Source organism: Hibiscus syriacus, unplaced genomic scaffold (assembly GCF_006381635.1).
Source record: "Hibiscus syriacus cultivar Baekdansim isolate YM2019G1 unplaced genomic scaffold, ASM638163v2 tig00018586_pilon, whole genome shotgun sequence".
NCBI classification, from domain to species: domain Eukaryota; kingdom Viridiplantae; phylum Streptophyta; class Magnoliopsida; order Malvales; family Malvaceae; genus Hibiscus; species Hibiscus syriacus.
This window is the reverse complement of record NW_024062441.1, coordinates 77,429-100,717: the sequence shown is the minus strand read 5'-3', so window position 1 is coordinate 100,717 and position 23,289 is coordinate 77,429. Positions and strand designations below refer to the sequence as shown.

The following is a 23,289-nucleotide window of genomic DNA, read 5'->3' as shown; positions in this document are numbered from 1 at the left end:
TTAAAATCGTATATTATAAGGCATTTTTGGTCACTGAGGTTATTTTCTCTTTAAAAATTCATTGCAAGTCAACTTATATTCCAAGCTTTAAAACACTTCAGTTATGCACAGATCATGTTATCACATCACGTTAATAAGAATATAGATCGCTAGTTGATCATCTAAAGAAACTTCTTTGAAAAAAAATAATATTTTTAAGATTTAAATATTATGTTATCACATCATGTTAGTAAGAATATAGATCGTTAGTCGATCAACCAAAGAAATTTCTTTGAAAAAATTAATTCTTTAAGATTTAAATAGTATAATTGGAAAAAACACATTGAAAGATTACGTTTTTCATTACGTCATCTCCAAATAATGAAGTGGAAATTGCACGAATTAAATTACCTAATTTTATTGTATAGATATTGATTTGCATCTGATCCTAATGAAGTTGTCCAACAAGGTCAGCCCTTAAATAAGCCCAACCCTCTAGAAAATCTGATATATTTCTAAATTACTTCAATGGCACCACATGGCCCATTTCAGAGCCGAAGCCAACTCAGTGAGTTAAGAGAATCGAAGAGCCGAAGACTATATAACCAACTCGGTTAAAGTTCGCAGAGATCGAATGCCGTTTTAGTTGTCAAATGAAACTAACTTGACCCGAACCAAAATGCCCGAAACACAGCGTTGAATTGAATTGAGTTCCAAAATTTTATCACCAAAATGGAAAAATCGGAGAATTCGAAAACCAATTTGTCTCTTCCATACGCTAAGATCCATCCTTCCATGGATCCGGAGGCCGATCCCAATTCCTATTCCCTTGAGAAGTTCAAGCTTTATGAAACTCGAGCAGTAATGATCCTTTCTTTTTTCTGTTTTGGTTTTCATGGAAAAATCATAGAACTTTCTTGATTTTAGCAATAGGAAAGACATTTCTCTAATTTATCTTTTCTTTTTCGGCCATTTTTGCATAAGGTTAGTTGCTATCGAAAAGTTCATGAAGTTATCTTTTTAAGATAAAATATGGATTTGAAAAATAGAAATTAGGGCTTTCGTATTCGATTCTAAAGTTTTCTGCATGCGCGGAAAAAGGAGAAATTTCGAGAAGAAGCAACTAAAATCGCCATGTTAAAAAATAGGAAATGAAGAAAGAAGTTACTATATTAGCTATATTAGATGAGAATTGATTAATAAAGAATTTTGAAACTGCTGTTTGGTTGCTAATAGGGTAATTAGATTATTTTATGCATGATTTTCATCTCCTTTTGTTCAGGATTGAGGCTTTTGTCTTGTAAGGGTATTAATTAATTAATTTATTTCTGGTTTCTTTAAACAGCGGTTTTATTTAATTGGGAGTGATAGGAACAAGAAATTCTTTCGGGTGCTGAAAATTGATCGATCTGAACCATCTGATCTTAATATCAGTGAAGACCCAGTGGTTTATTCACCACAAGAGATCAAAAACTTGCTTCAGCGGATTGCTGAAGGAAATCGTTCCACGGGGGGCTTAAATTTTGTGGCAAAGGTTTTCGGGATTGTAGGTTAGTGACAATTTACATTTTCTTAAAAGGCATTTAAGGTATGGTTTCTATTAAAATCTCTACCATGCATCCGGATTTTCAGGTTGCATCAAGTTTTTGGAGTCATACTACTTGATTCTGGTTACAAAGCGACAACAAATTGGTAGTATATGTGGTCATGCAATATATAGCATAGATGAGAGCCAGTTGATCACAATTCCTCATATTTCTGTTCAATCCGATACAGCACATTCTAAAACAGAGCTGAGGTATCTCCTTTATTTTGATTGCTTCATAGTTAGTTTTTAGGTTTGGTTAAAAACCCGTGAATCATTTTTATTCCTTTTTTTTTGTAACTTTTTATCAGTTTGAAGGTAGAATTGACTATGTTCATTCAATTTGACATTAACTGCATTCATTTTATGCATTTATCTCTATTGCATTCCTAGAAATAGTCGTTTTGCATAATATGGATGCAATTGTAACATCAAACTATGTGGTGACCCAAACCATTTTCTTAGAAGTGATTTTTCTACTCTTAGTAGGTTGCGAGGTGTCATTTAAGTTTCTTGGCTTTTTAGTGATTGCTTTATGGAAATAACGGATTGTTTTTGTTACCCTAAGTGGATCAATGGTAAAGCTATGCGACAGAAGAAACAGGAAAATCCACAATCTGTGCACACTTGAGATGTTTCGCAGTATACTTTAATTTAAATTGAGATCGGTTATGTTATCTTCTTCAATCAGCACCCAGGCCTTGTTTTCTTTTCTTTCTAAGAATTCAGAGGTTAGAGATATTTATTAAAGTGAACTTAGGTTCCCGGTTTTAAAAGATAAGAAGTATTCAAATCTTTAACTCCATTTAGTGCTATGTTTGTGGAGTCCTGCTCTGATATTTACCCCTTTTAATAAGATCTTGCTTTCTTCAATTCCTTTAAGTAATTATAACTACTATCACGTAAATCTATCCTTATATCTATATCAGCAATGATAGTCACCATTTCGATGTATGGCTTCTCTCAGTAACTACAACAGAAAACACGTGAAAACTAAATAATTTGTATCCATTATGTTGTAACTGGTAAGCAATGAGACATTAGAAACAGGTAAATGCATTGGCTCCCCTTGCTGCTTTTGGTTTCTACTAATCTACTTTAATTTGAGAGATCAGTGACATTATCTCTCCAATCAAAAAAATTTCCCTTGGACCTTTTTTCTTTGCTTTATAAGTGCATTGAGTGATTTGTTAAGGGAACAATAAGTGCATTGAGTGATTTGTTAAGGGAACAACAGTCTCCCAAGTTAAAAGATTAGTAATTTTCCAATCTTGAACTGCATTTAGTTCTGTCTGTGTAGAGAGATCTGTTTGGATATTTATATATTTAAAGTATATTTTTCTTTCGTTTAATACCTTTAAGTAATTGTAAGTGCTGCCATGGAAATCTATACTTGTATCTGTATCATCAATAATAGTCACCAATTTGATCTGTAGTTTTTCTCAGTCACTACCACAGAAAAACAATGTGAAACTAAAAAATCTTGTACGTATATTATGTTGTAGGCTTTGCCTTATTCCTTTGGTTTGTATTTTGCTGTAATTTTTTTCTTTCTCGCTTTCTGTTGGCATTTCAGGGTCTAATTTTAGTAGAGCTTTTTAACTATTCTTATTCATTTGCTTTTGGGCTTCAGGTACAAGAAGCTGCTTTCCAGTGTGGACTTGACCAAAGATTTTTTCTACAGCTATACGTATCCTATAATGCAAAGTTTGCAGAAAAATGTTTTATCAGTAGGCGAAGAAAGGATGCCATATGATAACATATTTGTTTGGAATGCCTATTTAACCCAAGCCATACGTTCAAGATGCAGTAACACCATTTGGACAATAGCATTAGTTCATGGGCATTTTAAACAGGTAATTAAAATGTCGGTAGAGTTTTTTTGCTGCATTGGACACATTTTATTCATTTTGATTTGTAGAATTAGTTTTATTTCAGCATCCTCCGTCATTTCCTGTAACTATTGATTTTTTTCTGTTAGTTGTAATAAGCCATTATTTATGTTCTTTAAGGCTCGTCCTGTGTTATTTATGTGTAGTGCCATAAGTATCTGGTTATTTTTTCCTGCTATATCGGCCTATATTTATTTTCTTTTTCCGTTTGGCTCAATACATGGACCTGAAAAATTCAGGCAGAGGCTCAATTCTGACAAATATTTCTACATACTAGAATCCATTTGGCTCAATACATGGAAATGAAAAATTCAGTTAGAGGTACATACTAGAACACATTTGGCTGAATACATGGACATGAAAAATTCAGTCAGAGGCTCAATTCTAACATATATTCCGACATACTAGAATGAATCTGGAATCTTGAATATGAAGAACGGTGTCAGAAAAGTTTCGATATAAATTTTTCCCAGTGTGATAATATTTGATACAATTACACAACTTTGATTTCTTTTTCATTTATTTTAGAGGAAGCTGACATTTGATTGTTAATTTATTTTAGTGATGCTGAAAGTCTGGTTAAAACAATGTGTAGCTCATGAATATGAATATTTTATTTAAGTTTGATGTACTACTTGTTTCTTATTCAACCAACTCTCTTGATTTTTCTGGTTTTGTGCTATTTTAACACAGAATCGGCTATCAATCTTTGGGAGGGACTTCAGTGTTTCCATAGTTTCTAGACGATCTCGGTATTTTGCTGGAACACGGTAACTGCTTTGCATGCATCCTTCTTCATTTTATTTACAGACCACTGAAGTGACTTTCGAATGTTGTAATATGTTAGCAGATGTTTTCAACTTGAAAGTCTGCCATTTCATTCGGAAATTGTTTTCTTTACTTGGTTTGCCTATTACTAACTAAAAGACCTTGGTCCATTAAATGCCATATACATGCATTTTTGTTGAAAAAATGTTAGAAATAAAATCCCTTCTTTTTGGTTGGTTTGCTCCATTTAGAATTTTAGGCATTTCAGCATCACATTTTTAGTCAAAGGGTCAATTTATGGCTGATAGGCAATAGGCTCATTTTAATTTCAAAAGTAATTGTATCTTGTATGCCATTGCTCATCCCTTCTAGTTCCTGATGATCTGAACTGCACTGAACTGGCATGCTAAAGATTATATTCCTGGTGAACTATTTTTGGAAATATAGTCTTAATTCTTAACTTACAAGAGGGGGTTAGTTGCACACTATGGTTGAAAGAATGCTCAGGATCTAAAGATTGATTAATTAGGACCAAAACAGAATCTAAAGAGATAAGGTTTAATGATAGTCTGGTGGTATAACAAGAAATGATGATCAGAGTTGAATGTGATAGGAAGCAGTTCCTAATAGTAATTTTTTTTTTCAATTATTTAGCTGCGATGAATGATGATCCATAAGAAAGATGGCAGATGGATTGATGGGTAGAAAATTTTATTATGTTGCCTTTTTGTTAATTCATTATTTATAATGGTACCAGAGCAAATTATCCTAGATCTGTTCAAATATCAGAATTTGATATAATTCTTAAATATTGCAATTATTATCTGGTTTTGTTTGGGTTTTATTCCTTCTATTGTTCCTTCTCTTTTTGTTTTCTATTTCCTGGGTGATTATATGAGTGCCAGAAGTGGTAAACTCTTTCAAAAGTGTTCCTTGAGGCATGCTATGATAGTTTTTCCCCTCAAGTTTCCAAGATTTGCCTTCTTATGCTTCCTTTTTTCTTGTTTTAAGATGTCATTTGGAGAAAAAAGGAGCAATATATTTTCAGTGTGTGAGTATTTCCTTTGAAGCTTCACTGAATATTATTTCAAGGAGTATATGGAAGATACAAATAATTTCTTGTCAGTGGCTTCTAGATTTTTGGTCCAGGGGTTACAAAGATAAAGAAAAAAAAGATTTTTTTTTTGGGGGGGGGGGGATTGAGGTGGACTCATTCTAAAATTTGATGTATTTTTTCATTAATCTCAGGTACTTGAAAAGGGGAATGAATGATCGAGGAAGGGTTGCAAATGATGTTGAAACAGAGCAAATTATTCTTGATGAAGAAGCTGGGTCTTGCAAGGGAAAGATGAGTTCTGTTGTGCAGATGCGTGGCTCAATTCCTCTTTTCTGGTCCCAAGAAGCTTCAAGATTTAGTCCTAAACCTGATATAATCTGTAAAAATCAGCTTGATTCTTTTCTTTTCTTTCTGCTCTGTTCTTTTCTTTGTTTTCCTGTTGTCACCCGTTGCATCTTCATATACTTAACTTCAGGTCAACAAAATCTTTTTTGTTTTTGTTTCACTTCAGTACAGAGGTATGATCCTACATACCAGGCAACAAAATTGCATTTTGAGGACTTGGCAAAGAGATATGGCAATCCAATAATTGTACTCAATTTAATCAAGGTTTTTGCAATTTCCTCTTTCTAGTTACATATTATTCAATCTTTCATATTCATTTTGCTTCTTTAGTGCATTTGATTATTATTTTTTTGCTTAAGGGTGCCATAAGCCCTCGAACTTTTTTTTAGGGGGGAGGGGAATCAATTAAGCCCCTAATTTTTTTTAGAAATTTCTTTAAAAAATCTATAAATTCAATGTGGGAGAACCACAGTATGCCATTTGATAGTAATATCTAAGAAAAAAAACCTTTTAAGACTTGACAGTCAAAATTGGTCACATGGCTTAATTGATTCAATTTCTCAATTCGAGGGTTCAATTGGGTGCAGAAAAGTTCAGCAGCTTAATTGAATTTTTTCAAAAGTTCGTGGGCTTTAGGCACCCTTAAGCCTTATATTTTGAACTACCAGTGGCTTTTTTCGGGACTGGTCATTAGAAAAGACGAGAGGGATTTTAATTTAACCCATTTGCAATTTGCTGACGACCTTATTATGTTCTGTGGGGCGTCGGAAAAACAGATCTTGAATGTAAAGAGGGTTCTTCGGGTGTTTGAGATTATTTCTGGTCTCCAGCTGAATTTAAAGAAGTGTAAATTATTTGGAGTGAACTTAAAGGAAGAGGAAATTAAGGGTTGGGCAGCTATGATTGGATGTTCAGTGGGCTCTTTTCCCTCAGAATATTTGGGTCTCCCTCTAGGTCCACATAGGAACTCCAACATTCTATGGGATCCAGTGGTTCAAAGCTTTAATAAGAGGTTAGCGGGCTGGAAAGGCTCCTCTCTGTCACTGGCAGGCAGGCTAGTTCTAATTAAATCAGTTCTATGCTCACTCCCGATTTACTTTTTGTCAATGTTCAAGGTTCCAGCTTCAGTTTACAAGACTCTAAATTCTATCATGTCAAATTTTTTGTGGGGTGGTGGTGATGGGAGAAAGAAGATACATTGGGTAAGCTGGTCCGATGTTTGTAAACCAAAAATTGAAGGAGGATTGGGGGTTCCTAATTTAAAGGTGGTGAATAGGGCACTTTTGGAAAAGTGGGCTTGGAGGTTTGCTATTGAGAGGGAGGCGGTTTGGAGGGAAATGCTATGCATCAAATATAAATTGGATCCTTCCTTGATGCAGTTTGACAGTAAAGTCTCTCCTAAACTATCCTGGATGTGGAGAGATATGGTGAGAAATCATTATAATGCTGATTCGTTGGGCTGTAGTATCAGAGGTAAATATAGCTTTAAAATTGGCAATGGGAGGAACATTCGGTTTTGGCAAGACAATTGGACAATGGATCATCCTTTGATGGTTTTGTTCCCTAGAATATTTTCTATTGCAGTAAATAAAGAAGGAAGATTATCTCAGTTTGGGGAGTTCAGTTCAGGGGGTTGGATTTGGAATGTTCAGTTGAGGAGAGAGTTGAATGACTGGGAATTTGAGCAATGGGCAAATTTGATGGTTGTTATCTCTGATTTCTCTATTTCTGCTGATGCCACTGATGGACTGTTTTGGAAGGGGAATGGGGAAGGGGTTTTCACTGTGAAATCATGTGTCAACCTATCTTATTCGGGTTCTCCCGATTCAGAGGAAGCTAAATTTTGGAAGTATAATGTTTGGAGGGGTCGGTTGCCTCCAAGAGTTGAGACTTTTCTTTGGCAAGTTATATTAAAGAAGTTGGCGGTCAAGACAGCTTTGGTTAAGAGAGGTGTTCGGGGCATAAATGATACTTTGTGTTCTTTCTGTAATCTTGAAGACGAGTCTTCATCGCATTTATTTTTTTCCTGTTCGTTTGTTTGGCCAATTTGGATGAAATTCTTGGGATATTGGAATTTTCAGTCGGTTTTTCATGCAGATGCTAAAAGATTCCTATTGGCTTGGAATGACTTGAAGACCAACTCTCTTATCTGGCCATTTATTCCTGGAGCTGTTCTATGGACAATTTGGAAGACCATGAATTTTATTGTGTTTGAAGGAGGGAAGCTTGACCGAGCAGAGATTTTCTTTCTAGCTAGGTGCAGGCTTGCTTCATGGTTTCTAGCTAAGGAAACTCAAGTTACTATTTCCAAGGATGATATTATTGCTGACCCGTCCATAGTGGATTCCTACTCATCCCATTCTTATCGGGTTTCAACCGTGTTTCCTTGGTCCCCTCCTCCAAAAGGTTTTGTTAAACTTAATGTGGATGCGGCTACCTCAAGTGATTGGAAGAGGAGTGGCTTAGGTGGTATTTTGAAAGACATGTCTAGTTCGATTCTTGGCTCCTTCAAAGAGCCGGCTGGTCCGGGGCCCCCAACTTTAATGGAATTGAAGGCTATCCTAAAGGGTTTAGATTTTTTTGAATCTATTCGTCATAGGGTTAAAGATAGATTGATTATTGAGAGTGATAGTCAGGTGGCAGTTGGCTGGATTAAGGATGTGGTCTCTTGTCCTGTTGTTTATGTTCAAATAGTTAAAGACATTATTCAAAAGCTTAGTGTTTTTGAAGGTTTTATTAGTTGGGTTAGTAGGACAGCCAATATAGAGGCGGATGTCCTAGCTAAGGCGGGTATTGGTTGAATTATGCTCTGTTAAGGGCTGTTTCTTTTTGGTTTTATATCTCTTGAGGGAGATGGTTTGTATTACTTTGTTATATTTGAGTTTATTGAATCCTAGGGCACTCCTTTCCTCCTTGTGTGGATTAAGGAACTATTTTTAAGTTCCGTTAACCACCAAGGGGGTTTATTGAGGCCTTTTATTCCTATCAAAAAAAAAAAACTACCAGTGGCTTCTTAATTTAACAAATTAGTGACATAAACTGAGATGAACTTTTGTGGAGTCAGAGTGGAATTAGTAATGGCTTCCCACAATTTCATAATAGCTTGTCATGAAATATATTCTTAAAATTCTGGAAAATGAAAAAGAAATATATTCTTAAAACCAAATCCAAAAGAGATATTACCCCTCTGTGTAGGAGTACTAAGGCTGCTAGTTCTTTGTAGGTTACAATAAAGGAGGTGCTATCTAGATTCCCTTACCACCATGTATCCTTCAGGGTGATGTAATACAGCATTTTACTTATAAAATTTGTACATAGACATTCCAACTTAATGCAGGGCTTTCCAACTATGTTGCTCGGACTCTTTATTTTTCATGAAGTACCCATGACCAACACTTTGATTTGGGGATATGATCTCCTAGGATCCTCCAAATATATAGGAAAACTTAGAAAAGTCTAGCGATGCTCGTGTCCGACACTTACACCAGAGTCCAAGTTACATAACTTTCCAAGATCTCTGACGAAGCCTTTTGGCTGCAGTTCCGGCAACCCTTGAAAGTGTGAACAGAGAAAAATATGATGAAAAATAAATAAAGACAATATTAAATATATATTTTTGTATATGTAATCTGACTCTGCAAACATTCAGATCTTTCATTTAATTGTCTTGTAACTCTATTAGCTGTATACATGCAGTCATGTGACTTTTTCCATCCAAAAAATGGTTAAAATTGCACCTAAATCATATCTCAGGGTTAACTTTGCACCAAGAAAAATAGTTGGATCACCCAGTATGATAGAGTGGTTGATTTTACCAACATTCCTTGACGACTAGTTCTTTTGGGGCTCCATCTTCTGTTTAGTACAATTAACTGCTATAGCTGCATGGCTGGATTTGTTTTGTGCTAGAGTTGAAAACTTTTAATTAAATAATACAGATGAGACATTATATGACTTGTTAAAATATCTTACCAATAATTATATTGCAGAAAGCTTGTTCGTTTCTGCTTTAGCGTTCTGTAGAAAATGATGCCATTAATCTCTTCATAAGTTTCAGGTAGAATATTTTTAATTTCTTTGAAGTAGCCACAAACACTTATTGATAACTCCTTACCTTGCTACCCTTTTCAACCTATGTGCAATTGTGAGGTTGTAGTTGCTTTTGTAGGGATCTCAAGCTGTTGACAACCTCCATCTAGATTTTATCTTGTTCATGAATCTAATTTGGATGTATGATTGTTTACATATATGAGTGTACATGTAAAGATGTGGAGGTGTATATGTACTTGTTAGTCGGCTAAAATGATGGAAACTAGCTATCGTTCTGCCGATGAGTATTGGTTTATTTGTAATACATTTTATAGCTTATCTCCTTTTGACCATTTAACTACACACCATTTTGAGTTTTGTTATAATTTTTATCTTTTAATTAAATCAAATAATGAAATGCAGACTGTTGAGAAAAGACCTAGAGAGATGATGTTGAGGCGTGAATTTGCACATGCAGTTGGGTATTTGAACGCAATTCTTTCGGAAGAGAATCAACTGAAATTTATTCATTGGGATTTTCACAAGTTTGCCAAGAGGTAGGTTGTTAATTTTTCTCATGAAACAGACAACCTTTGGCTTCCTCCCTTCACCTTTTCCGAATTTGAGCTTATATTGATGTTCTTGTGTGTTCTTTGCTGATCTCAAGCAAGTCTGCCAATGTTTTGGCTGTTTTGGGTGCTGTGGCTAGTGAAGCTCTTGATTTGACCGGTTTTTACTATAGTGGTAAACCTAGAACTGTTAAAAGGAGATCCAACCAACTTAGCAGAACAAGCACTGGGAGGTACCATATTCATTCTTATATAAAATGATTTTTTTACTTCCAATTTTTCATTTGTATTTGTAAATTCTAATCTTTATGCTGGTTTCCGTCTTTTACTTTCTTGTATTTTATGATTGTCTTTTCATTTGAGAAGTAACCTGTTTATATAGATCTAGATGTTGGAACTTAAGGTTTTTCTAATTTATTTTCAGGAAACATAATACCCACTTGATACAAAGCACATAGTAAAATAAGTTCATGATTAAATTTTAAGAATCGCTAAGACATTATTATGCTATGTTAATATATCTTTGAAAAGATAAAACCTAGAAAGGTTTCCTAGAGAGCTATTATGATTTTCCAATGGCGGTCAGGATATTGAGGAAACTTTTCCCCTTTTTGAAACTCGGAAGTTGTTTGTAACTAATTTGAAATTTTCTAATGGTTTATTGACAGTATACTACTAGCTTATTTCAATTATTACAGGGATGCATCGCTTAGAGATCTGAGAGGTAAATCTGGTGATCTTGTTAAGATTGGAAGCAGCAATGAGAATACAAATTCACTAATCAGTAGAGAAAGAGAGGGCGACTTAAGTCAACAAATTAAAATCGATAATTATAATGGTGAACCTCCAAGATTTCAGAGTGGAGTACTGCGAACTAACTGCATTGACTGTTTGGATCGTACAAATGTTGCACAATATGCTTATGGGTTGGCAGCTTTAGGCCGTCAACTCCATGCAATGGGATTGACAGACAAGCCTAAAGTGGACCCTGATAGTAGCGTTGCTGCTGCCCTCATGGACATGTACCAGAGTATGGGAGATGCTCTTGCCCATCAGTATGGAGGTTCTGCTGCTCATAACACAGTAGGATTATCTACTTAACCATTCTGTTGTTAGGGGAAAAAATGCAAAAGCAAAAACATATGATATTCAGCATTTTTCATATGGTATGGAATTATCCTCATAGAATATTTAATTTGTTACGTACTTTAGGTTTTTCCAGAGAGGCAGGGAAAGTGGAAAGCTACAACCCAGTCTAGAGAGTTTCTCAAGTCTATCAAGCGATACTATAGTAATGCCTACACCGACGGTGAAAAACAAGATGCAATAAACTTGTAATTCTTTTCCATCTATCATTTTAAAAACAATTCTTTAATGAATGATATCTTGAAGGTTTTTTATCTTCATTGTAACTGTGCCTTTTGGAAGTAGGGACATTTCATGCTTTAGAGATTATTTAGTATAGGTATAGGCTATAGCCTTTATAATTCTTTACAGTTTTTGTTCTTCTAACTACCAGCCATTGGTATTTCTACCAGATTTTTGGGCTACTTCCAACCGAGGGAAGGAAAACCTGCTCTCTGGGAGTTGGATTCGGATTATTATCTTCATGTTTCTGGGGCAGGAGATGATAAGTGGTAAATGTTTCCATAACTATTTTAACCCAAAAAAAACTACACTCCTCATCTTCTAGCAATCCTGAGATATTTATTCCAGACCTCAACTAAGGACATTTAGCTGTTTCATAACTCTGCTGAAAGGATTATTATTGTTCTTGTTCTTGTTGTTCTTAACTCTAGATAATACACATAGGGGTAAGCTTCAATATACCCGTCCCAACCTGCATTATCGTCAAATTTCTGACCTTTTATTTTACCTTTTTTTCATTGTTTTAATTGCCATATGCAGTGTGGTGGATAATATTAAGCCTTTAGGAGTAGTGGGAAAGATCCTTGCTCCCATTCCAGCTTGTAGAGAAGACTTTTCACGGATGAAGTTGACATCATTTCATAAATTGATAGAACGGACTTGTAGTTCAATAAAGAATGTGAGACTGTGTAGTGAACCAGATCAAAGACCTGGTGGTCCAACAGCAAATTCTGGTGTGGCACCTGATGCAGCGTAAATATCATTTTATCTCTGCAATATATATATATATATATATATATATATATATATATATATATATATATATATATATATATATATATATATATATATATATATATTGTTTGTAGCTTCTTTTACTTTGTTATCTGTTTCTCTATCTTTTGTTGAATAGTGACATTTGCCTCTTCCAGTTGATAAGATGCTTTTTTTATATTTTATCTGCAGTCATGATTTTTTCCTAAAATTGAACCATTTGTGAATATTTGAGTGTCCTGATATGGTGCCAGGATGTGCTTTGTCTCTTACCTTACCTTGGCTAGTTTGAAGCTTATCTTAGTTGCATCTAGGTTCTGTTTAAATAATTTTTTAGGTAACTATATCCTTTTTAAGAAGCTTAAACCTTGTTTGTGACGGTTTTCATCGACTTCACCACTGTCTATGATACCTGTTCTGAAAAAAATATGTACTTCACCACTATCTATCATACCTGTTCTGAAATACAATACATGTTTCCATTACAATATGCTGGAGGTGGAATGGGTTTATTGGCTTGGCTCTGAAATACAATACTAACCCAAGAATGTCAATGTCAAGTGGTCTACTTTTCTTTTCAATCTTAAGAACTTTCAAGCTTTTCTTAAACCTATTGAAATTCTTTTGCCTCTCTAGTACCAGTTAAACTTTTGTGGTAAAGTGGATTATCTACTTGTTTTAGCCTAAATTTTAGGTCAGAAAACTGCTCTGCACTAAAACGCAAGTCATAACTGATATGTAGGGGGTAAGATTGACAAATTATTTTATTTGATCTAAACTCTGGAATTTTGGCACAGTGAAATACAGCTTAGAAGTCCGAATTGGCTATTTGGCCAAAGAAAGTTTGAAGAAGTTGGTTCAGCTCCAAAAGTCCATGTGCATGAAACTAAAAATGGAGGGCCAAATGGTGAAATGAAATTTGACGATTTCTGTGACTTAAATTGGCTTTCTTCCTATGATGGTGATGGCAATGATGATGATGATGATGAAAAAGATATTTTCCAGAGGTATTTTCTTAAACTCATTCTTCTTTACCTCAGGAAAAATGCATTATCTGTTTATGTTCATAGCAGGAAGGATTCAGATTGATTCAGATTGTTGCCAACTGTGGGCCAATAACGTTGGCCTCCATGAACATGACCTGAAAACTGAGTAACGGTGGGATTGATTAATTGCTTACTATTTGAGATCCATATGTACTTGCATGCATGATATCTCGTTGTCTTGAAAAGCATTATCAGTGTAACTACATGCAGGTGACAACATATTGCCATAACACAAAAAGTGGTTATGAATCTTAACCACTTGTTTAATGAAATTTGTTCATAACCACTTCTCTATTTTGTAGCTTAACTATTAGATTAACAAATTTTCCATCCTTCATACCAAGGAAAGCCTTAATGTGGGGAGGAATATATTTTTCCTTACAGACGAGGTTCTTGGAATTTATGACATTTGTTAAGCATTGTGAAGTACTTAGGAAGTTATGAAAGCATAGGTTGGATGGACTTGTATTCTAAGGCTGTTGACTTAACGGTTAAGGAATTACAATCTATATGCAATCATGTGTTTATTGGTATCCTGATCTTTCTGACTTTTGATTTCTCTAGTTATTTAGGATAAATATTTATAATTTTACATTGTAGTTGGATTCAAGTCTTTTAATGCTAATGCTGAGTACATGGTAATCATATTTTCTGATCTTAGGTACCTCTCAATGACCTCTATTGATGAAGCCAATGGTTGGTATGGCGGAACACTTCTTGGCGATCAAGATGAAAGCAGTGAGATATATAGGCATTATGCTGAACTATGTCAGGTGATACTACTTTAACAATTTGAAGTAGATATATTTGATTCAAGTTTTTTTCCCCTTTTTCCAGTAAGTTTAGACAATTCTAAGGGGGCTTGAAGTTGACATCTGGTCCTTGATTTTTTATTAAATGAAGCTGGGTTCATATGATTAATCTTATTTCCTTTTTACATGATCTATATGGATATTTAATTAACATAATGGAAATGAAAATAATAGCAGTTGACTAACATTTCATTTCCATTTTCTGCTAACTATTTTTCTTAAAATGTATGGAATACCAGGGACCAGCCATGGAGCCTTTCCAACATGATCTGGAAAGAGAGAATCATTATTCTGATCTTCTACAATGAACACAATTGATGTTGTAGATGATGCATCTGTCGAAGCCGAGATGGCTGAAGCACTACAGGAATACGACCTAATCGGAGCTGATCTTGGTATTTTTCCTGTGTCGTGCAAATCATTTACTGAGGATCCAAGTCGGTTGACACGATGGATCCTCGGTGAGGACAAACTGAAAAAGGTGTGAGTACATTGTCAAATGAATTCAGTTTCTGATAGAAAATACACATTTATTTGCTTTGGTTAAACAGCTGTTATAAAAGGTGAAAACCTGTTGAAAATGTAGCTAATTCATTAGTGGTTGAAAGATGCTTGCCAAGTACTCTGCTTGTATAGAACTAAAATTTGAGACTTGAGATATCTCACACGGTATGTTTATATGGTTTGTAGTGAAAAGCTATTGCTTATATGGTTTGTAATTAAAAGCTATTGTATTGCAGCATCAAGATTGTCTTTGCCATTTTTATGTTGAGTCCCCCATCATACACCAATATTTTCATATTTTGTACCAATGGCAAATATTAATAAATTATTTATATTACATCAATAATAGTAAATTTGGTAATATAAAAATTAATAATGGAAAAATGGTCGTGCATATTAATAATATTAACAATGACTTCTTGATAAAATAACAATATAGATTATAAATAAATAAATAAATTACACATAATTATTCAATCATTCAAAATATTTGATTTGATCATAAAAGCATTAGAATGATCAATTTAAACAAAAAACAAATATTTGCGTTAAAAAATGTAATCACTAACTAATAAGATTTTATATTTTACTCACCAGCACCTCTGCTCATAAAAACCCATGGGTTGAAAAAGAAGGGGATTTCCTAGTTTGTAATGAGTGACTATTTCAAAGAAAAAGTAAGACATGCAAGCATGCTTGAGTAAGAAGGTGCTCTCGGGGCTCGGCAGAGAGATGAGAAATCATAATAAATATAGCAATAAATGTTCAACCTATACCGTGTACGTCCATTATAGAAAATTGGTGATATTTATTTGAACGGCCTTTTATATTCTCAGTTGCATTAGTCTATCTAATCTTCAACTCAACAACAGAGTCCTGCTTAAGCTTCTTGCTGTCTTTTCGTTTCCTTTTAGTCTCTCTCTCTCTCTAAATTTCAAGGGAAGTATCATCTGATGGGTGGTAGTGCTGTAGCTAATGACTGGGAATTGAACATGGGAAAAACCCTGGTTTTAGTTGGACGTACGGGGAATGGAAAAAGTGCAACTGGCAATAACATTCTTGGGACAGAGTCCTTCAAATTAAGGACCGGCTCCTCCGGCGTAACAACTACTTGTGAACTGAGGAGAGCAGAGCTGGAAGATGGCCAAATTTTGAACGTCGTTGATACTTCCGGCATGCTGTTGTCTAGTATCGTTTTCCTAGTTATATTTCATAGTACTTTCATTTTTTTTTACTTTTTGACAACGTGTACATACTTCGGAGGGAACTATAAATGCATTTAATGTAAAGGACTAAGTTAAACCTGTCATTGCAGGGTTGTTTGATTCTTCAGTTGAATCTGAAATGATCGGAAAAGAAATTGCAAAATGTATTGATCTGGCTTAGGATGGTATCCATGCAGTTCTGGTGGTTTTTTCTGTCAGGACTCGCTTTTCTGAAGAAGAAGTAGCTGCATTGCATAAGTTGTGGTTTTGGTTTGGAAGCAAAATTGTTAACTACATAATTGTAGTGTTTACCGGTGGGGATGCTCTAGAAGACAATGAAACATTGGAAGATTATTTCGGTACTAACATGCCACGACCATCACAGGTTGCTATTTTTAGTTCAATTATTTGTTCAACTGAATCTTATCTTTTACTTCAACTTGAGCAGGATTTTCTACATCTTTGTGATGATTGAATTGTACTTTTCGACGACAATACCAAAGATGAAACCAAGAGAAAAAAACAAGTTCAGCAATTGATGTTTCTTGTGGACATTGTCATTGCAAATAATGATGGGCAACCATATTTTGACGAATGGTTTGTTGAACTTAAGGTTAGTGTTTTTATTTTTTCGGGAATTTAATATATAGTAGGGATGCGTGTGATTGTATTTTTGTAACAGAAAGAGACAACTATCCATCACCAAAATGAAAAGGATGCCTCTAAAAAGGCTGCTCCAAGCAAGAAATGCTTGAGCTTAAGGGTTGGTGGAAAAATCACATAAATATCAGATTAGACGAATTACTAAGATGGTATCTGTTAATTTAATGATGTGTACTGTATCTGTTTTTACATCTCATTTTTATAAATTGTTAAGTGTGTATAGTTTATTCATGAAACTATAAGCATGGATTAATAAATAATGGTGTTTCCATAGGTTGAGTTAAAGTTGAAGAAAACTTCGAGGTTTAAACGTCAATTGAAAGAGGAGCGGATGACACTAATGAAAGCTGAAATTGATGCTAAGCTTGCCCAAGAGGCATCAAATAAAGAAATTCGCAAGCTTAGAGAGATCTAGAAAAAGCACGGAACGAAAATATCTAGTTTCACAGGAAAGTTGCTATTGATGCTACTGTAAAAATTGCCTATCTTTTTCTAATCTTGTTTAACTGAATTGTGATTTTGTGTGTGCAACTTTTTTCAGTCGAGTAACTATTTGAAACTATAACTAATCTGTGTTGGTCTGAACATGTATTATACGACTTTTTTAGCTAATCTTGTTATGGTATACGAATGTATAATATATGCTAAAAAATAGAGCAAACACATCGAGTTCAGTACTCAATGGATTGCTACGGCCAGTGATCTTATCCAACTCATCCTTAAATGAATCCAAGAAGAGACCTTAACATGGTGATCAGACTCCTAACATTGTTGAGTAGAGGAAGAGAGGCTATACATAAGGGCTCCTATCCCACATTGAGACATGCCTTAGGTTTAAAATGGATTAACTTTATTGTCTAATGTTTGTTTATATGTTTATTTGGTCTTTAAGAGTTGTGTGTTTTGTAAAATAGTCCCTAAATACTTGAATGAAGATTTAAAATGTCAAATAAAAGCCTTTGAGTTGATTTTTTTAGTAACATGAGGTAAGTACAAGATAGTATATGTTCAAACATAAGTTTAAGCTATTTTACACTGAACACTCACACCCCTAATATTCAAAGTGCTCGAACTTGGGATCTCAAGGAATAATAATAATTCGTTTACCACTGAGGTCGCTAGATTTGTGCAGCTTATGAGCTGACTTAATAATTAAAAATAGTTTAATTGTTGATTTATGACATTGCTTGATTGATTAATCATCTGACTTGAATAAAGGGTGTTATAGTTATAAAACATATTTATGATTAAAGCTAATATCGACATATTTTTCTTCTTTTTCTATTGAATTAGTAAGTTCTTTCAAACCATTTTCATTAGATAAGTGGTGTTTTGCATACTATTCTTTTCTAATGCATTCAATCAATTTTCAAAGTCTTCATGGTGTCAACTGTGATATTAAATTAAGGGTAAACTATTTATTCAGTCACCCAACTATCATTTTGATTTTGTTTAGATCACCAATATATTTTATTTCAAAATCATCACTAATGTTATATTTTGGTTTCATTTTGATCACACGTTGTTAAAAAATTAACGATAATGCTGACATGTCACCATAAAATAATACCACATCATAATTAAAAAACTAAAAATGTCATGTCAATAGTTTTGTTAATTTTTAAGTGACAGGTTACCCAAAAGAAACCAAAATGTAACATTAGTGATAATTTTAGAAAAAATAATTAGATGACCAAAACAAAACTAAAATAATAATTGAATGACTATACATGTAATTTATGCTAACTTCAATCGACCATTTTATTATAATGAGGCATTTTTTATATTGAAATAAATAAATAGAAATATTTCATTCATCATTTTAAAAATTTATAATTATATATAATACAAAAATAAATATTAATAAATTTAACAATTGAAAGTTCAAATACTTCATTTTTATTTTTATTTTGGGCCCAAAGACTTAATTTTATTCGACCATATGAATTGTTTAACTTAAAAGATACCAATTGGGCTAAACAAAGCCGAAGCCTTGGTTTCTGCTCTTCGTCAACTTTCCTTTCATTTTCTTATAGGGTAAATTACACCAGTACTCACTAAACTTTATTTTTATATCCTATTTCAATTAATATGCTTTTAATTTTCTAGTTCACTCACTATTTTCGTATTACTCATATTTTGGTCATTACAGATTATTTTATTATTATTATTATTCTATAACGTGATATTTTTATTATTATTAAAATATAAAATTAACTTAAAATAAATAATAAAATAATATTTTTACTTCTCCACCATCTACACCATCACCATTGGCCCTTCAAGTCACCGTCGATCACCGTTGACTTTCAAAATCAATAATTGTTTGATCTCAAATTGTATTAAGAGACTTGTTTTGACACGCTAAGTTCGAATCTGATGGTTGTTTCACCGAAAATTATCCCAAAACATGTGAATCTAGATTGAAACATTTCAATTTCCTCATGTTCGATCTTCTATTCATGAACTTCCGAGCATGTTCTAAAAAATGGAGGTTAGATTCAGACTCAAAGGGTCGAGGTGAAGCGACCCATAAAATCTGGGACCGAACGGCCAACATCTAAGGTATTCAATTACTGACAACATTTTAGTTTTCTCACTTTTGATTGATTCCAAGCATATGCCGACAAAATGAAAGTTGAATTTAAACTCTAGAGATTAAGACAAAACGACCTATGAAATTTAAGCTAGACGAACAGTTGATGTCCACCATCCTTTTTAATTTTATATTGTAATTTATTTTTATATTAAATAATAACAAAAAAAAAAACGGCGTAAGCAGCCGAGTTTCCGTTTGTTAAAAATGGATCTTTGGGCTATCCCTGTGAAGAACGTAAACACTGCTGCTTCTGGAGCTGTGGCTTTGTTGTTGAATGCCAATTTGTTTCATGAAAAACCCCATTCCTTGAAGATTGAGAAACAGAGTCTTTGGGATTAGACTTCAACGCGATGCTTCTCTTTACCTGCCGCTCGTTCTTTAACTATTAAAGCTATGGCCAAGAAGAATGATGAAGATAATTCCTCTTCTCGTATGCAATTTCTTCTTCTTTTTGGATAAAAAGTCTCAGCTTTTTACTTTTCTAGGGGGAGGTTATAATCTTTTGTATAATTGTAGTTTATACCTATAGAGTTCTTTGAAAATGTTACAGAAGAAAATGGTAAATCTCTAACAGATTAGTGATTTGATGTACTAGTATTTAACTTAACTATGAAATTGTTTGTTTGTTTATTGGGATTTAAATTGGCAATGCTATTGTATCACATTTTCAGTATGAATATGATAAGGTTCTTGTGGTTTGTCAAATAGAGAAGATCACAATATTATCTTAAAAATTATTTCTCTCCTTTCTTGTCAGTTTTCATTTCCAATCATATGGTAATAGCTGATGAAATGATTTTATGAGACCCTTGATAGTGACAATGGACTTTTAAAGTTTATTTTCTTGCTTATACGATCTCTGCAAATTAAAGAATGCATTCATCTTTGATCTCGATCCCTCACTTGCTTGGTTGTGACATGATTGACTATCTAAGCTCATTTCTCCTGAAACAATGCTTCCTTCAAGCTGTTTACTAGCTGTCTTCAACATTGAGTTATTATTTTCTTAAAGTTTGTAAGGAATTGTTCTTATAATAGGTTTCAGCTTCATATTATTTCTGTTGTCTCGTTTCTCTCTTTCTCATGTCCTTCATTCTTCAGTTATTGTTGATACTTAATTTGGCATTTCAGAGTTCCCTCGAATTGAACACAGACTGGAGAGATTTCAGAGCCCTGTTATACAAGAATTACGAGGTGATGCTTATCCTTTCTCCCTACATTCAGTTTTCTCAGGAAGGTCCAATGTTAATAACTTCCTGTTTATGGTTCGTCTTAATGTTGGACTTGATTAGAGAAACTACATGGAGCAAACATATTGAGTGTAGATGTCAATTCCCAAATTGGGACCTTGACAGTTAAAATGTTTTGGTGTATATATATATATATATATATATGTTCTCTCCCTCACTGTATCTGACTGACAGATGGAGTCTAACTTCTCGAACTTACAGATGAATAGACATGTCTAGGACCTACATGAGGATTTCACGAAGCAAAAATCCCATTTAAGATAGAAAAATTTTGTAACAATGTACCGACTCTGGAATACAGATTATTGTAGTCAATGCATGCAACCTAAGCACTAACGGTCCTCTGCCCAATCATATAGTTATTTTCATAAGGTTTTGTTTATCAGCTCTTGTGCAACCCTCTTTCATGCTTATACTTGATAGTAGAGTTTTCTTAAAGTTGGTGAATCATTTGTCGCTTTTTCACTTTCTGCTTTCTATACTGTATTTGGAGGCATACTACACTTGATAGTAGTTATATGTTTTTTGTTTTGTTGGTGAGATAATATTTTCTTTTTCCTTTGCTAAGATGTTTCCTATACTCTCATTCCTCTGTCAGTTGGTCAAGGAGGAACCCTCTTCCTTGTCAACCAAGGTTCTATCCTTTGGGAGCATTCTAGGACTAAAACCTTGACTGGACTAAATCAATGTGAGAGTGTGCCCTTAATATTATTTGGGAATCTGGTGGAGATTAGTTCCGGGCAAATCTGGGTAACCCCTTACCGTCTTATATAAAAAAAATAGATTTAAGGAACATCAAGCATTACTAGCAATTTGTAAAAATATTTGATTCTTGCTCAAGAAACACTAAAGTCTAAAATCTTTTGCATAAATTTTAGCAGGTAGAGAAGACCGAGTCCGATGCTCATGAACAAGGTGGGACACCTCATGCATCGAAACCTCTTGGCAAAAAATGGGCCCACCCTCTTTCAGTGCTGAGAATGGTTGTGTCTTGCCACGGAGAAGCTGGATGGAGTTCGCCTTGAACGCACAGTTGTTATCCTTCTGAGATCTGGAACCAGACATCCACTATACGGGCCATTTGGACTTATTATTAATCGCCCACTGCACAAGAATATGCAACAAATGAAACCCAGTAGTAGAGACTAGAGAGTTGACTACTATTTTTGCTGGTTGTTCCATGCTCTTTGGAGGGCCCCTTTCAAGAGTGGAGAAAACGCCCAAGATTCCTGGGTTTGAAGAGGTGTTCCCTGGCCTCTTTTTCGGTGCTCGAGACAGTTGGGATATAGCTGGTGACCTGGTGAAGATGGGAGAGCTTAAGTCTGAGGATTTCAAGTTCTTTGTTGGTTACGCAGGATGGGAGATGGAGCAACTGATGGAGGAAATTGAATCAGAATATTGGTACGTGGTAGTCGGGATCTTATTTTCGGAGACACATCAGACGCGTCGTCGGAAAGTTTATGGGTGGAGATTTTGAAGGAAATGGGCGGTCACTACTCGGATTTGAGCCGGAAGCCAAGGAAAGACATGTAATAGATGATTTTAGAATGAAGAAATCAATCTAAACGTGGATTCTTGAAGTGTAGGTATTATGAAATCAATTACATAAAGAAACTTTTTGGGTTAATAGATAGATCATTCGTCCCTCCTTGTTCTTTTTCTATTACATTTTCTTTTCTTTGTATACTTTGCTGCCACAAATTTTTTTTTAAGAAGTGAATCAAAAGATGTAGTTTAAATCTATACAAATCATTTTTTTTAATAAATTACTGATTTAATTGTGATCAAATCTGTAATGTCAACTAACTTTAAGGGTGCGTTTGGTTCACGAAATGTAAGATTACCAGTGGGAATAAAAGATTACCAGGGAATAAGATTACTGAGAATGTTGTATTTTGTTTGGTTGGTTTAGCAGGAATATAAGATTACCGTGTTTGGTTAAAGGAATAAAGATTATTGGAATGTATATTTGACCAAATTGTCCTTATTATATATTTGTATAATATACAAATTGTAAAATATTTATATATTTTCTTTAAAAAATTAAATTTATAATATTTATATAAATTTTTTTACAAAATTAAAAATATAAAAAAGGTTTAATGAAAGGGTAAATTTTTTTAATCTCTGAACTTCATATAAAATTTTAATTATATAATTTTTTTTGTAAATCTAAAATAATTTAAGGATAAATTTTTAATTTAACCTTCGTAGAATTTTTATTATTCAATGATAGAAGAATGATATTTTTGAAAGAAAAAAAAAATTTAAGGACATTTTAGTCCAAAACGCCGGTAATGTTACAATACCTAAGGGAAGGGAGGTAATGACATTCCCGGTAATATACCCCAAAAAATCTACTATTGGTAATAAAACATTACCGGAAATGAGATTCCTGACCAACCAAACATGGGAATGTGAGATTCCCATCCCATGGAAATTCCACAATCCTTGAACCAAACACCCCCTAAGTGATTAAATACATCTAATCATCTTTTAATTGTATACCACTTCGAGTAGATCTCTCTTTGGATGAATGGAACTTCCTACAACATCAGAAGGTTTTTTTTCCCCTTTTTATCTATTTCTTTGTAAAATTTCCTACGTGAATCTACTAGACAAATTATGGAGGACGGTGATGAACACGAATTCTTTATTTTTTTTTCTACAATAATTTTTATAAAATATTATATACTACTGTTTTGATTTAATTAAGTTTTTACTTTTTAATATTAGATAACATTAAAAATTAATAATGATGTATGTTGCTCTGCTGTGTGATTAAGTTGTATTATGAATGAAACTTATTGCTTTTAATCATGCTCGAAGATAATCTTTAAAAGA

At 33.9% G+C, this 23,289-nt stretch overlaps 1 protein-coding gene and 2 pseudogenes across 1 annotated transcript; all 3 read left to right on the top strand.

The window, feature by feature from the left end:
• The first annotated feature begins 509 nt into the window (after nucleotides 1–509).
• On the top strand, nucleotides 510–14,920 carry LOC120209292 (phosphatidylinositol-3-phosphatase SAC1-like). Its single transcript, XM_039208331.1, is given in 17 exon segments — nucleotides 510–840; nucleotides 1,325–1,529; nucleotides 1,612–1,777; nucleotides 3,198–3,420; nucleotides 4,150–4,226; nucleotides 5,473–5,660; nucleotides 5,793–5,890; nucleotides 10,079–10,212; nucleotides 10,323–10,457; nucleotides 10,923–11,307; nucleotides 11,437–11,558; nucleotides 11,763–11,861; nucleotides 12,133–12,345; nucleotides 13,164–13,373; nucleotides 14,074–14,185; nucleotides 14,464–14,524; nucleotides 14,527–14,920. Coding segments are annotated over 17 exon segments (2,742 nt in total). The 5' UTR covers nucleotides 510–711; the 3' UTR covers nucleotides 14,712–14,920.
• Nucleotides 14,921–15,681: 761 nt separating this feature from the next.
• Nucleotides 15,682–17,011, top strand: LOC120209280 (annotated as a pseudogene).
• Nucleotides 17,012–19,399: 2,388 nt separating this feature from the next.
• Nucleotides 19,400–22,002, top strand: LOC120209279 (annotated as a pseudogene).
• The last annotated feature ends 1,287 nt before the right edge of the window (nucleotides 22,003–23,289 follow it).